The sequence below is a fragment of the Tupaia chinensis genome, unplaced genomic scaffold, assembly GCF_000334495.1.
Source record: "Tupaia chinensis unplaced genomic scaffold, TupChi_1.0 Scaffold138665_1, whole genome shotgun sequence".
Classification (NCBI taxonomy): Eukaryota; Metazoa; Chordata; class Mammalia; order Scandentia; family Tupaiidae; genus Tupaia; species Tupaia belangeri.
The window spans coordinates 1,590,427-1,605,046 of NW_006198557.1; the positions used below are offsets into that span (position 1 = coordinate 1,590,427).

At 52.5% G+C, this 14,620-nt stretch overlaps 2 protein-coding genes and 1 long non-coding RNA gene across 3 annotated transcripts; 2 read left to right on the plus strand and 1 right to left on the minus strand.

Annotated features, from left to right (window-relative positions):
- Window positions 1–421: 421 nt before the first annotated feature.
- UBL5 (ubiquitin like 5) lies at window positions 422–2,122 on the minus strand. Its single transcript, XM_006161565.3, has 5 exons — window positions 2,013–2,122; window positions 1,714–1,780; window positions 1,426–1,509; window positions 1,244–1,281; window positions 422–581 (listed from the first exon to the last, which is right to left on the minus strand). The coding sequence occupies exons 2-5, from the start codon at window positions 1,767–1,769 to the stop codon at window positions 538–540; spliced, it is 222 nt and encodes a 73-aa protein (XP_006161627.1). The 5' UTR covers window positions 1,770–1,780; window positions 2,013–2,122; the 3' UTR covers window positions 422–537.
- A 1,427-nt stretch (window positions 2,123–3,549) lies between these two features.
- LOC114004570 (uncharacterized) lies at window positions 3,550–4,373 on the plus strand. The gene is made up of 3 exons (XR_003546695.1): window positions 3,550–3,719; window positions 4,110–4,145; window positions 4,242–4,373. It is a non-coding gene; the product is annotated as an uncharacterized LOC114004570 (long non-coding RNA).
- Window positions 4,374–7,280: 2,907 nt separating this feature from the next.
- Window positions 7,281–11,346, plus strand: FBXL12 (F-box and leucine rich repeat protein 12). Its single transcript, XM_006161566.3, has 3 exons — window positions 7,281–7,712; window positions 7,817–7,889; window positions 10,231–11,346. The coding sequence occupies exons 1-3, from the start codon at window positions 7,360–7,362 to the stop codon at window positions 11,050–11,052; spliced, it is 1,248 nt and encodes a 415-aa protein (XP_006161628.1). The 5' UTR covers window positions 7,281–7,359; the 3' UTR covers window positions 11,053–11,346.
- The last annotated feature ends 3,274 nt before the right edge of the window (window positions 11,347–14,620 follow it).

The following is a 14,620-nucleotide window of genomic DNA, read 5'->3' on the forward strand; positions in this document are numbered from 1 at the left end:
CCATTTAGTTGACTGTGGTTCGAGTCCTGGACCCAGGTGGCTTAAACTCATGCTGGGCGCGTGTGCATGCGTGCCCAAGATCCCGAGAGGAGACTGGAGGAGAAGGGACTGCGGCGTGGCCATCCCCCCTGGGGGGTGATTTCTCGCTTTCTATCTCTCTGTCTGTCTGCCGAGCACACGCGCCCTATAGCAAAAACCTCTCCAAAATAAATAAATAAATAAATAAATAAATGAGAAAATACGGCTCCCAGGGTTTCCTGACTTTCAGAGACCTATGGCCAGCTCCAGACCAGTCTGCTGGTCTACCTCGGCCTCAAGGATCCAGTCCATCATGACCTCCTGCTGGTTCCTGATACTATCGATAACCGGACAGAAACCAACCCTCCTGCCACTAGACTGCCCCCACACAAAGATGACGACGTTGAAGCAGCATCTGAGTTTTTATTAATGTGAGTTTTTATAAACAAGCATCTACACCAGCGTGGGGGATGAAGGTGGGTGAGGAGGAGGGGTGGAGCAGGGAGAAGGGTTTCTGCTCTATTGGTAATAAAGTTCCAGGTTCATCCCGTCATGGATTTCATCTGCAGTAAAGGAGTTAAGGAATTCTGTCTGGCCCCATCCCCACCCTTCCTACCCACCCACAGAGGACACTCAGGATGGAGACTCAGCCCCGGGCTAGGCAGCCCTTCTGGACTGGGTCAATTCAGTCTGCAGAGAATCCAAACTATGAAAACAGTTCCTACGCCTTTTTCACAAAACACACCCCAGACTCTCTATATCCTGGCCTCCTCTTCAACACTCAGGCAGAATTCAACAACATCTGGGGACCAGCAAATAGCCTAACGTTTACATCGCTGGACTCCCACGTGGCCGGGTGCGGTTCGAGTCCTGGACCCGGCATCTTGAAACTCACACTGGGTGCGTGTGAATGCACACTCAAAATCTTAAGAGAAGCACAGAGAAGGGACTGTGGAGGGGCCATCCCCCAGGGGGTGATTTCCTGCTTTCTGTCTCTCCAGCAGAGTGCATGTGCCCTACAGCCAAAATCTCTCTTTAAAGTAATAATAATAACATCTGAATTTGAAATGACATAGTCTTCTAAGCTTAGTCAAAACATTCTGCCAACGGAAATCTGCCCTCTCAAAATAATTACGGTGTGCCGCAAACTTGGAACACCTTAAGCACATAAGAGAAGCAGGGCTAGGTACGTGGACGCATTGGCAAAAAGTCACACAAAGGATACAGTCCCCCAGAGACACGTGATCCTTGAAAATCGTGTACCTAGAGGAAAGAGGTCTTTCAGCGAGAAGCCCCTGGAGGCAGGCTGAGGAAGCCCCGCCTAAGGGAAGGGCTCCCGGCAGGGCTCCCCAACCCAAACCTGCAGGCCTAGTCCCTTCCAGCCCCCAGTAACGCCGCGGCACTCACCACTTTTTCAGCACGATCTTGTTCCAACGGGTGCCAGTCTGGGCTGCAATCAGCTTCTTAAGGTCCCCGATGGTGTCATCCGTGCTGGGCGCAGAGGAGTTAAGGCAAATGGAAGGGGGAAGGCAGACGAGGAAAAGGGAGCCCCAGGGCTACAGACGACCTGCCAAGTCCCCATCCGTACCCTCACCCGGGTTTAACGCAGTAAGACCACCCTGCAACACGCAGTGAGTCGCCTGCCTCCTGCGAAGCCCGCGCAGGGGCCGCCGCCCCTCGGCGGTCGGAGGATACTTGCATTTCACGCGGACCTTCTTCCCCAGACGGTCGTTGCAAACCACCTCGATCATCCTGGCTGGAGCTGAGCGGGGAGGAGAAGGCGGAGAGAGATCTAGGGGTCTCCCAGGTCCGCAGTCCCCCCGGGATCCTGCCTCCCAAGCCCTCCCCGAGCGCTCCCGGGCCCAGGGCCGCGGCCTCGGCAGCCTCCCCTCCGCGCGTCCCGTTTCCCGAAGGCCCGGCCGCACCCTCGCCGCCCGGGGACAGGGTCTCCCCCGCTCTCCCCGAATCCAGGCCTCTCCGCCTGGCCCACTCACCTCAAATCGCCTCGAACCCGCCGACGCCACAACCTCCCGGCTGGAACGTTTAGCTCCGGCTAAAAGCGACGCTGGGAACCGGAAGCGGAAGTGCCCCGCCGGAAGTCCCGCCCACGCGTTGCCGGCGCGTTTCGGGTGACGCAGCGGACGGCAGAGGTGGGCGAGTGGGACCGAGTCTGGGTCGCGCGGGGCCGTGGAGGCTCGTGGAGCCGGAGTCTGGGACTCGGGCCGGCACCGAGCTTGCTGTGGGCGGTTCGAGGCCCCTTCGCGGGTGAGAGGTCAGGTCAGCGGGTGGAGACGCCGGAGCCCCCCGGGGACAAGAGGACCCCGTGGGACCCGACGAAGTCGCTTTTTTCCCCCCTAAATTTGCCGGAGGGCGTGCACTCGCCAGGGAGAAGAGAACTATCCTCCGCTTGGGGGACACAGTCCGCCGAATTCCCTTCTGCATTTCTCCCTTCTTTCGGGGTTTTGGGTGCGCACTGCACTCGCCTGGCGGGTTTCCCATGGAGGGCGGAGTCAGACTCCGGGTGGGCCGAGTGGGATCCCGGTGGGATCCAGCGGCCTTACCCGCCAGGCCTGGGGGCTGACCCCCTTCCAGCTTTCGGGGCTGTGGGCGGTGGAGGGGTAGGCCTGCAGTCACCCTGTCTCGTTCGTTCAGTGGTGGCCATGGTAAATATAATTCCACCCCCATTCCCATCGCTGGGGTGCAGGGGCTGTCACTAAGCAAGCCTGGACCTAGACTAGAGGCCTGGAGGAAGACGCTGGAAAGGCTGTAATTACAAAATCACCCACTTCTGGCTTTAGGGGCTGTGGGCGGTGGAGGGGTAGGCCTGCAGTCACCCTGTCTCGTTCGTTCAGTGGTGGCCATGGTAAATATAATTCCACCCCCATTCCCATCGCTGGGGTGCAGGGGCTGTCACTAAGCAAGCCTGGACCTAGACTAGAGGCCTGGAGGAAGACGCTGGAAAGGCTGTAATTACAAAATCACCCACTTCTGTCTTTTCCTTTTCTTAAATTTTATTTTAAAGACTTATTTTATTTAACTTTAGGTTTTTTTTATTATTTTTTAAAATAATTATTTTATTTACTTATTTCACATGAGTTTTGCCAGCGAAAGAGAGGTAGAGTTAGAAACCAAGTCACCAGGTCCAGGACTCGAACCATTGTATCCCATGTGGGAATTTCAGTGCTTTAACCAACATGCCACCTGCTGGTCCCAGTGTGTATTCCTTTTTCAAAATGTGTTTTTTTTTTTTTAAATATTTAATTCCATTGGTTGTTATTTTTTAATTTGATCACACAGAGAAAGAGAGAGAGAAAGTGAGACAGCAAGCAACCAATTCCAGGACTTGAACCGCAGTTGGCCATGTGGTAATCCTGTACCTTTAACCACCACGCAACCTGCCAACCCCAAAATGTGTGTGTGTGTTTTTTTTAAGAATTATTTTATTTAACTTTATTTAATTTGACGAGAAAGGGACAGAGTGAGGGAAAGAGAGTGAGAAAGCAAGCTGCCAGGTCCAGGACTTGAACCACAGTCAGCCATGGGGGAGTCCAGTGCCCTTAACCACCATGGCACCTGCCCATCCCTAAAATGTGTTTGTTCAGCACAGTTACAGTGTGATTTTTCAGTAGGTGAATACAATGTGTAATGAAGAAATCCTGGTAGAGGACCCATCATCTCAATCGCTTGGAACATTATATCCAGTGAGTTGTTAACCAAATTCTCTCCACTCTTCCTTATAACAGTAGACACTTGGCACCAGCAGTTGGCATAATGGTTATGTCACTGGACTCCCATGTAGTCCTCAATAGTTCGAGTCCCAGACTTGGTGGCTTAAACTCACGCCGGGCGCGTGTGTGTGCATGCCCAAGATCCTGAGAGGAGAATGGAGAAGGGATTGCTGTGTGGCCATCTCCCCTGCGGGGGTGATTTCTTGCTTTCTGTCTCTCTCTCTCTGTCTTTCTGGTGAGTGCACGTGCCCTTTAGCAAAACCTCTCCCCCCACACCAAAAACAACAACAACAACAAAAACAAACCACTGTCCATTTGCGATTTTGTTTCTGTTAATCTCTCTCTCCCTCTGGTCCTTCTCAGCCACCAGGAGTCATTTTCCTTCTCTACTTCAATCAGGTAATTTTTTTTTCTTCCAGTTTCCACGTATAAAGGAGAACATGTATTTATCTCTCTGTACCCATTTCTGTGTTTTCTTTTTGTTTTCTGCTCTAGGGCATGTGTGTTCCTCAGAGAGAGAAGAAAAGTGAGGAAGCAACCCCCAGGGAATGGACGTGTAGCAGTCCCTTGGGATTTGGGGTACCCACACCCACACCAGGCCCAGGACTTGAACTATGTAGTCAGCCATGTGAAATTGTTACTTTTTAAAAATTTTGCTATAGGGCATGTGTGCTAGCCAGAGAGGGCGATAGGGAAAGTGAGGAAACTAGTCACCAGGTCTGGGACTCGAACCATGGTCAGCCATGTGGGAGTCCAACGCCTTAACCATTACATGCTGGCCCTGCTTCTATATTTTTTTTGGAGAAGTTTTTGCTATAGGATGCATTTGCTTGTCAGAAAGACAGAGACAGCGAGAAATATCCACCCCAGGGGGATGGCCATGTCACAATCCCAAATTGTTACTTTTTAAAAATTTTGCTATAGGGCATGTGTGCTAGCCAGAGAGGGCGATAGGGAAAGTGAGGAAACTAGTCACCAGGTCTGGGACTCGAACCATGGTCAGCCATGTGGGAGTCCAACGCCTTAACCATTACATGCTGGCCCTGCTTCTATATTTTTTTTGGAGAAGTTTTTGCTATAGGATGCATTTGCTTGTCAGAAAGACAGAGACAGCGAGAAATATCCACCCCAGGGGGATGGCCATGTCACAATCCCTTCTCCATCTTCCTCTCAGGATCTTGGGCACGCATGCACATGCGCCTGGCATGAGTTTAAGTCACTGGGTCTGGAATTCAGGGTCCGGGACTTGAACTGCAATTGATTACATGGGAGTCCAGCGACATAGCCATTACGCTAACTGCTGGACCCTGCACCTTAATTTTTTAAAAAGAATATTTAACTTTATTATTTAATTTGCTATAGGGCATATGTGCCCCCAAGAGAGAGAGAGAGAGACAGACAGACGGAGAGAGGGAAAGTGAGAAAGCAAGCCCCCAGGTTGGGACTTGAACCCATCACCCATGTGGGAATCCAGTGTGTTAACCACCATGCCACCTGCCAACTCCATGATTTCTTGTTTTACCTCTCTGTCTCTCTAGAGAGACACACACCCTCTAGTAAATACTACCAAAAAGAGTAGTTTATTGATTTTTTTCATGAACAAGCAAGATGGTACCCTAATGGTGTCCTAACGCCACAAGCTGTCCCCAGCCTCAGGCAGTTCTGGGTGTTGAGCACACACATGCCTACACAGTTAGGGAAGTCAGAACCTTCCCGTATGGGCTGGCCTTGCAGAATCTTGTTTTGTACAGCTCACCTGTCTGATTCTGTCTCCCCTTGCTCTGTATTACTGACCCACTTAACATTTGTGGGAAGTAATTGAGCTAAGTAGTTGTTCCTTGGTGTCTGCAGGGGATTGATACCAGAACTCTAACAAGATACTAAAATTTTCCAATGCAGGGGGGCCGGCAGGTGACATACTGGCTAAGATGCTGGACTCCCACTGGAACAGTGGTTCGAGTCCTGGGCTTGGCAGCTTGAAATTCACGCTGGGAACCTGTGCATGCATGCCCAGAACCCTGAGAGGAGAATGGAGAAAGGATTGCGGCAGGGCCCCCCTACTTGGAGAGTAATTACTCGTTTCTGTCTCTCTGTCTCTCTCTCCTGGGAGCACACAAATGCATGCGCACTGTGGCTAAAACCTTAAAGGTTCAGCATTATCCTTTGGACAAACTTTTCCACTTATTCAAGTTTACCCTTGTATATAAGAATCAAAAGCATTGAATAAAATAGAGATGTTACACTGCCATGACCATTAGCCACTTGGCCTTGCCAGCAGGCCTCACCTGGGTCCGGTCCTGGTTTGGTCACCTTTTCTGTCCTCACTCCACTATCCCCCCAGCACACATTTGGGGCTTGATTGGCATCCCATGCCCCACCCCTGGTTCCTGTTCCAATCTCATGCCTGTCTTTAGATCCCATTTTGAACTTTGCTTCGGGGCTTGGTTTGCCCTGCCATACCCTGCCCAGGCGGCCCTTCCGGGCATGGTCCTGGGCCGGGTTCGAGTCCCCTGCCCTGCCTTCTAGATCGGATCCCAGTCTCCTACCACGCCCTCGGGACCTTCCCAGCCGGTAGTCACGTTCTCTGTGCTGCGCCCTCGCATGGAGAACGCCCCCACACCTGACTGCGCCCAACCACACCTCTCCGGCAGGACTGTCACCGCCCCTAACCTCACTCTTGACCGGGTTCCCGTCCTCAGCCCCACCCCTTGATCTCGCCCTAGCCACGCCCTCAGGGCTGGCCCTCGTCTCCAGCCCGCCTTCCATTCATATGTTTAGGCCCCGCCCCCTGTGCTTGGCCCTGGTCTTAGCCACGCCCTCAGGGCTGTCCTTCGTCTTCAGCCCCGCCTTCCATTATAGGTTTGGTTCCCGTCCCTGGGCTTTGCCCTGGCCCTAGCCACGCCCTCGAAGCTGGCCTACGTCTTCTGCCCCGCCTTCTAGTCATGGTCTTTGTCTCCGCCCCCAGCTATGCTTTCCAGGTTTAGTCCAGAGCCTCAGCCTCGCTTTCAAGGCCTTGGTTCCATCCCCTAGGCCTCGCCCGGCCCTAGCCACGTCTCAGGACCCAGCTTCCCGGCATGATCCATGTCAACGCCCCAACCTACGCATTCTAGCTTGGTTCCCGCCCACAGCCCCACCCCCTGGGCATCGCTCCGACCCTAGCCCCGCCCTCTGGGCGGACCGTTGTCTTCAGCCCCGCCTCAAACCTCCAGCCCCGCCTCCTCCCGAGCTATGGGTTCCAGGCTTAGTTCCCGCCTACAGACCCACCTCCTGGGGCTCACTCCGGCCCTAGCCACGCCCTCCGGGCGGGCCGTCGTCTCTTGCCCCGCCCCAACCCCGCCTGCCAGACAGATTCTCGTCTCCGTTTCCAACCACGCTCTCGAGGCTCGGTCCTGTCCTTCCCGCGCCTAGTCCCGCCCCATGGGAAGACCGTCTTCTCCAGCCCCGCCTACCAGGCAGATTTCCCCCATCTCCGTCCTCTTAGCCACGCCCCCTGAGCGAGCCGACATCTCCAGCCCCGCCTTCCCGGCTCCGCCCCCAGCGTCGCGTGCGAGGCTCGGTCCTGTCCTCCAGCGCCCCCAGGCCTCGCCCCGCCTCGCCCCGCCTCCCGGGCGAGATGTTTGTCCTCGGGCCTCGGCCTCAGTTTCTGCGCCTCGTCCTTTTCTCCAGCCCCTCCACTCCTGCCGGGCTTCCGCGCCGGGACCCGACCCCAGGCTGGTACAGCCCGGGACCCAACCACAGCCCTTGCGGAGGGAGGTCAGACTTCTCGGCCGGCCACGGAGGTCACGGTCTGCGCCCTCCCGACGCCCCCTCCGCTTCGTCGACCCCCGGGGTCGTCCTGGCGTCGCTTCAGCCGGAAGCGGAAATGAATGTCGGCGGGATTATGGCGACTCTGTCCGACCTGCCGGACTCAGTCATGTTAGAAATCTTCTCTTACCTCCCGGTCCGGGACCGAATCCGCGTCTCGAGGTGCAGTCCCGCCTGCCGGGGGTCAGGACCGGGCGGGGGGCGCGGCCGGAGCTGCGAGTCCGGTGCCCCCGGACTCGTTCTAACAGCGCGTCCCCGTCCCCCAGGGTCTGTCACCGCTGGAAGAGACTGGTGGACGACCGGTGGCTGTGGCGACACGTCGATCTGACGCTCTACACGGTACGCGGGGCCGGCCGGGCGGGCCCGGCTGCTTTGGGGTCGGTGGGACCCCGAGGTCCAGACTTCCCACCCTGGACGGTGCGTCGGGTCCGGGCTCGGGACCTCCCAGTGCCTCGTTTCCCTGCATCTTCAAGACCTGGGGGGCCTCAGTTTCTCTGTCTTTTAATCGGATAAAGAGCATTAGGGGCTGGTGAGCATGCACCCACATCGTGCAGGAAAGAGCTTGCAGCAGGGTCTGGCATATATTGGGCAAATAAGAAACGCTAGCCAAATAGAATTTTTCCAAGTATTGTGAATATCAATGATTTTTTTTCTTTTTTTTGGAGAGATTTTCACTGTAGGGCGCGTGCGCTCGCCAGACAGACAGAGAGAGAAATAGAGACAGAAAGCGAGAAATCACCCCCCAGGGGGGATGGTCACGCCGCAATCCCTTCTCCTCCATTCTCCTCTTGGGATCTTGGGCACGCACGCACACGCGCCCGGCGTGAGTTTTAAGCCACCGGGTCCGGGACTCGAACCGCGGTCGACTACGTGGGAGTCCAGCGACATAGCCATTATGCTAACTGCTGGTTCCCAATATCAATGATTTTTCATGGAGAATTCAGTGCCCCTGAGTCAACTTGATTTCCAGAATTAATTACCTGAGTAGTGCAACCCAAACCATGTTCGCTTTCGCTCATTTACATCTTTAACAAATATTTAATTTTATTTATTCATGCATTTATTTTAATTTGACCAGAGATAGACACACATGGGGGAGGAGGAGTGAGAAAGCAAGCCGCTAGGTCCCATACTCGAACCGTGGTCAGCCATGTGGGAGTGTCCAGCATTTTAACCATCATGCCACCTGCGGGTCTCCCTCATTCGTATTGATCTTATTTTCCTTATATTTCAAATATTGAGACATGGGTAGAGGATTTTAGAAGCAGTCTCGTACATGCCACTGAGATCTTTTAATGTTATTTGCTGCCGGTCACTCATGTGAAATACACGTATGTGAGCACACATACAGACATGTATGCATATGTACTTGCCATATTTTTCAAGCCACCAGGGTCAGGACTTGAACAGTGGTTAGTCTTGTGGAATCTGGCTCCCTTAACCACTAGGCTACAGGGCCTTCCTGCTCTTTTTTAGTTTTATTTTGGGTTGCTTGTTTCAAGGAGAGGTAGCCATTAAGGAAAGACTGAATTTCTGTGGCTTTGCTAGCTTACTCTAGAAGACAGTGACAGTTCCCTCTGTTGGGATCTTTCGCTCCCACGTGGAGTTTGTTCAAAGTTTTTTCTCTTTAAATTTACCTATTTAATGTTATTTATTATTATTACTGTCTTTTAATTGGACTGGGAGAAACAGAGAGAGAGAGAGAGACAGGCAAGTGAGGAAGCAAGCCTCCAGGTCCAGGACTCAAACCGATGTCAGCCCTGTGGGAGTCCAGCGCCTTAACTGCCATGCCATCTGCTGGCCCCTTGTGCAGAGTTTTAAAAGCTGTGTTGGGGGGCCAGTAGATGGTGTAATGGTTATGTCACTGGACTTCCACATAGTCGACCCCGATTCCAGTCCCGGACCCAGCAACATTAAACTCAAGCCGGTGTGTGTGTACACTTACCCAAAATCCCGAGAGGAGATTGGAGGAGAAGGGACTGAGGTATGGCCATCCCCCCTGAGTGGTCATTTCTTGCTTTCTGTCTCTGGTGAGTGTACCTGCCCTATAATAGCAAAAATCACTTTAAAAAAAAAAAAAAGAAGAAGAAATTAAAGAAAAAAAATAAACAGCCATGTTGGTACGGCAGGGGCTGGATGGTGGCCTGGCAGTGTAAAACATACACTCTGGGAGGCTGAGCCACATGGGGACGTTCTGGTTCAAGTCCAGAGACTTTCCTAAGTATGCCAGGCACTTACACGCCCATGAGTCAGGCCTGGCTGAGGCTACGGACGGGTCACAGTGTCGAGACCCCATCAGGTGTCCTCTCTTTGTCTCTGTCATTCATAGAAGAAAGAAATAAATAGGGGCCGGCAGGTGGCGTGGTGGTTAAGGTTGCTGGACTCCCACATGGCTGACCGTGGTTCAAGTCCTGGACCTGGTGGCTTGCTTTCTCACTTTCTCTCTCTCACTCTGTCCAGCTCTGTTCAAATTAAATGAAGTAAGTAAATAAATAAAGTTAAATAAAATAATTCTTAAAAATAAATAAATAAATAAATTGAAAAGGAAAAAAGTGGTGGTGCAGGAACCAAGCCATCTCACCATCTCATTGCTCTTGGGACCAGGGTGGACCCGTCTCTAGCCAGCTGGGGATCCTGGCAGCCCTGTGCCTCTCACGCAGTCACCCCAATCTCTTTACAGATGCGGCCTAAGGTCTTGTGGCACCTCCTTCGCCGGTACATGGCATCGCGGCTCTATTCCCTGCGGATGGGCGGCTACCTGTTCTCTGGCTCCCGGGCCCCCCAGTTGTCCCCGGCCCTGATGAGGGCCCTGGGTCAGAAGTGCCCCAACCTGAAGCGCCTTTGCCTGCACGTTGCTGACCTCACCATGGTGCCTATTGCCAGCCTGCCCTGCACCCTGCAGACCCTGGAGCTGCACAGCTGTGAGATCTCCATGTCCTGGCTCCTCCGGGAGCAGGACCCCACGGTGCTGCCTCTGCTCGAGTGCATCGTGCTGGACCGTGTCCCCGCCTTCCGTGACGAGCTTCTGCTGGGCCTGACGCGCTTCCGGGCCCTGCGCTCGCTGGTGCTGGGTGGCACCTACCGGGTGACCGAGACGGGGCTGGATGCCAGCCTGCAGGAGCTGAGCTACCTGCAGAGGCTCGAGGTGCTGGGCTCTACCCTCTCGGCCGATGGCATCCTCCTGGCCATCAGCCGTCACCTCCGCGACGTACGCAAGATCCGACTGAGCGTCAGGGGCCTCTCTGCCCCGGGCCTGGCCGTCCTGGAGGGCATGCCAGCCCTAGAGAGTCTGTGCTTACAGGGGCCCCTCGTCACCCCGGAGATGCCCTCCCCTGCTGAGATCGTCTCCTCCTGCCTCACCATGCCCAAGCTCCGAGTCCTTGAGCTGCAGGGGCTGGGGTGGGAGGGCCAGGAGGCTGAGCGGGTTCTGTGTCAGGGGCTGCCCCACTGTGTGGTCATCGTCAGGGCCTGTCCCAAGGAGTCCATGGACTGGTGGATGTGACGGTCCCACTTCTGGGACCCCTTCCAGCTGTACTCTGCAAGGGGACAGATAATCAGGCTTGAGGGCCTGAAGGGCACTGGTCAGTGGGACTGAGCCCTTGAGGCTTCCGAAACAGTTGGAATTAGTGCTTCCCAGCTGTGCGACCTCAGTCCTATCAGCCAGCCTCTTAGGCCTAGTTTCCACGTCCGGAATAGAGAAAACCACACTTACCTCATGATTGTATCAAAAAGCTTTTTTTTTTTTTTTTGACTTTCCAGAGGGCATGTGTGCTCCCTGGAGAGAGACAGGGAAAGTGATAAAGCATCCCCGATGGGAGACAAGTGACAATCCCTTGTCCATTTCTCCTCCTTGTTAGGATTTTGGGCATGCGTGCACACGTACTTGGCATGTTTCTCAAGCTGCTGGGTCCTGGAATCGAAGCCACGTGTTTGGCCATGTGTGACCCAGCTACCTACACCACCATGCCACCTGGCTGGCCCTTAAAGCCTTATTCTTTAGTACCCAGCATCTCAAGAAGGTCCTCAATGAACAGTCATCTCTGGTCACCCTGAGGATTATCTATGCAAATCCACCCACCTGTATGCCATTTATATATACTCGCACGGATGCAAGAGACATGGAAAGACAGGGCCAGGTAGATTATCAGTTCCGTGATCAAAGTGTTCTTACAGATTCTCAGTTGCATTGTTAGTGGTGTACATTCTGCATTTTCCAAGTTTTCTACAAGAGATATTTTGCTATTAAAAGCATTGTTTTCCAAAACGGCATTTTGTGGAATAATTCAACCAGTGTTTCCTGAGCACCGATTTTGTACTTACCTTTCTAGGTTCTAGGGGCCAGAGCAGAGAACCCTCTTAGAACTCCAACAAGGGAGGGCTTCAAGAAGTTCATGGAAAATGCATATCATGACAAAACTTTCTGTGGATTTCAAAAATGGTTTTGCACCAAAATGAATGAGCTCATTTCTTCCACGAGAAGAAGTCATTCCCAACTGGGTCTTGACACCACAAACCACCCTAACCTCAATCATCCCTGACTCATGGTGTAGTCAGCATGGTCTCTGTGGTCTCTCTGTGCAGAGAATCATGTTTTACCATTGCACCACCTTCTGACCTCCAAATTCATACTTTAATCCCATTTTCCATGAAAAATCTTTGAAGTCCCCTTCTAGAGAAGTCTGAGCAACAAACAGGTAACCCAAAGAATAATTTCAGAAACAACCAAGGTCACACAATGGAGGGAGAGAAGCTTGGTAGAATGGGCAGGATGGGGGAGCAGGCAGGTAGCCTGGTGGTTAAGGGCGCTGGACTTCCATATGACCCACTGTTTCTCGAGCCCCAGACCTGGTGGCTTACTTTCTCACTTTCCCTCTCTATCCTTTGGTCAAATTAAATAAGTAAAGATAAAACTCTTGCAGGTGACATGGAGGTTAAGGTGCTGGATCCCACGTGGTTGTCTCTAGTTTGAGTCCTGGACCTGGTGGCTTGACAAACAATGCTATGGAGCAGGCAGGTGGCATGGTGGTTAAAGGCACTGGACTCCCACATGGCCGACCACGGTTTGAGTCCCAGACCTGGCAGCTTGCTTTCTTACTTTTCCTCTCTCTGATCAAATTAAAAAATAACCACAAATGGAATTAAATTTTGAAAAAAGAAAAAATGCCAAGTGCATGTGTGCACATGCTCAAAATCCCCAGGGGAGAATGGATTGTGGCATGGCCATCTCCCTTCTCTCCCTTTCCCTCTCTGTCTCTCTGGTGAGTGCAGGGACCCTATGGCGAAACTAAAAGAAAAGTAAAGTTGGGGAGATAATGGGGGGCAAGGGCAGGCGAAGCCTTGCAGGTGGCCAGGCTTGGTGGCTTCAATATGCAGCAACAATTTTTTCTGCCTGGGAGCTTGAACCACTTGAAAGACGCAGGTGTGGGGCGCCCAGCCGTGAGATGAGCGTTACTTCTGAGCCGAGTTGGGTCGCAGGGGTGTGGCTGAGCCCCTCTGTGGCTCACCACCTGCCTGACAGGCCAGGGTGCTTGTGTGTGGGCAGAGCTGGGTGCCCTTGGTTCCTTCCCTCAAAGTCACCCATCAGAGAGGCACAAGGGGAGTGGAAATCCCTTCTTCTGGACACAGGAAGGCTGGGGTGTGAGTGTGCCCCTCAAGTGGCCATGGTTAGAGTCTAATAGTCTGACGCCATGACCAAACCTAGCAACTCCAGCCCAGCACCCCACATGGGAAAGGGTCACCCCACAATCCCTTTTTTTGTTGTTGTTGAGGTTTTTGCTATAGGACGCGTGCACTCGCCAGAAAGAGACAGAGACAGAGACAGAAAGCGAGAAATTACCCCCTGGGAAGATGGCCATGCCGCAATCCCTTCTCCATTCTCCTCTTGAGATCTTGGGCATGCACACACACGCACCTGGCATGAGTTTAAGCCACCGGGTCCAAGACTCAAACCATGGTCAACTACATGGGAGTCCAGACACATAGCCATTATGCCAACTGCTGGTCCCAATCATCCCTTCTCTATTTCTCCCACTTTGCAGGATTTTAGGCATGCATGCACATGTAGCCAATGTTTAGCTGCTGGGTCCAGAACTTGAAGAGAGAGGTCAGCTGTGTGGGATCGAGCTGCCTTCACCAGGACCCAGGCTGGTCCAATTTAATCCTTCTTACTGTTCAGTAATATTCCATCATACGAATCTGGTACAAATTACTTATCCATTCATTTGTTAGGGTGAGAAAATAATGCTGTTCAGGTCTCCCTGTTGCAGCAAAGAATTGAAGGACAGGGGCTGGCAGTGGCCTGGTGGTTAAAGTGCTGGACTCTCACAGGTTGACTGTGGTTCGAGTCCTGGACCTGGCAGCTTGCTTTCCCAAGCCCCCCGCCACCAGTCAAAAAATTAAAATATAATAAAAATCACCCCCTGAAGAGAACGGCCAAGCCACAATCCCTTCTCATTTCAACCCATTTTCTTTTCAGGATTTTTGGGCATGCATTGACACGTGCCTGGCATATTTTCTTTCTTTCTTTCTTTCTTTCTTTCTTTCTTTCTTTCTTTCTTTCTTTCTTTCTTTCTTTCTTTTTTTAAAATTGATTTATTTAATTCCATTTGTTATTATTTTTTAATTTGACCAGACAGAGACAGAGAGAGAGAGAAAAAGAGAAAGTGAGAAAGCAAGCTGCCAAGTCCGGGCCTCAAACTGTAGTCAGCCATGTGGGAATCCAGCACTTCCAACTACCATGCCACCTGCTGGTCTCGTGTCTGGCATATTTTCCAGGCCACCAGGTCCAGGTCTGGAACCATGCACTTAGACATATGGGATCCAGCACCTTAACCACCATGCCATGTGACTGGCCCAAGCACAAGGTTTATTGAGAGGTACTTCCCCCAAACTGGATAGGCCATTGCAAAAGGAGACAAGCAGCACCATCTCCTTCCCAGAGTCCCTTTTTATTCTATTTTTTAGATCCTTCGTCTATTCTAAAATACGTGCCCTTTGACCTCCTTAGATTTTTTTTTTTTTTTTTGGAGAGGTTTTTGCTATAGGGCACATGCCCTTGCCAAACACAGAAC

Bases quoted from the DNA above. Each gene is read 5' to 3' on its own strand.
- UBL5 (XM_006161565.3), bottom strand. From the start codon at position 1,769: ATGATCGAGGTGGTTTGCAACGACCGTCTGGGGAAGAAGGTCCGCGTG. The intron at 1,510-1,713 runs GTATCCTCCGAC...CTCTGCGCCCAG, and splicing joins AAGGTCCGCGTGAAATGCAA to CACGGATGACACCATCGGGG. The intron at 582-1,243 runs GTATCCTTTGTG...CCTTTACTGCAG, and splicing joins TCACGTGTCTCTGGGGGACT to ATGAAATCCATGACGGGATG.
- FBXL12 (XM_006161566.3), top strand. From the start codon at position 7,360: ATGTTTGTCCTCGGGCCTCGGCCTCAGTTTCTGCGCCTCGTCCTTTTC. The intron at 7,713-7,816 runs GTGCAGTCCCGC...CCCGTCCCCCAG, and splicing joins GACCGAATCCGCGTCTCGAG to GGTCTGTCACCGCTGGAAGA. The intron at 7,890-10,230 runs GTACGCGGGGCC...ATCTCTTTACAG, and splicing joins TCGATCTGACGCTCTACACG to ATGCGGCCTAAGGTCTTGTG.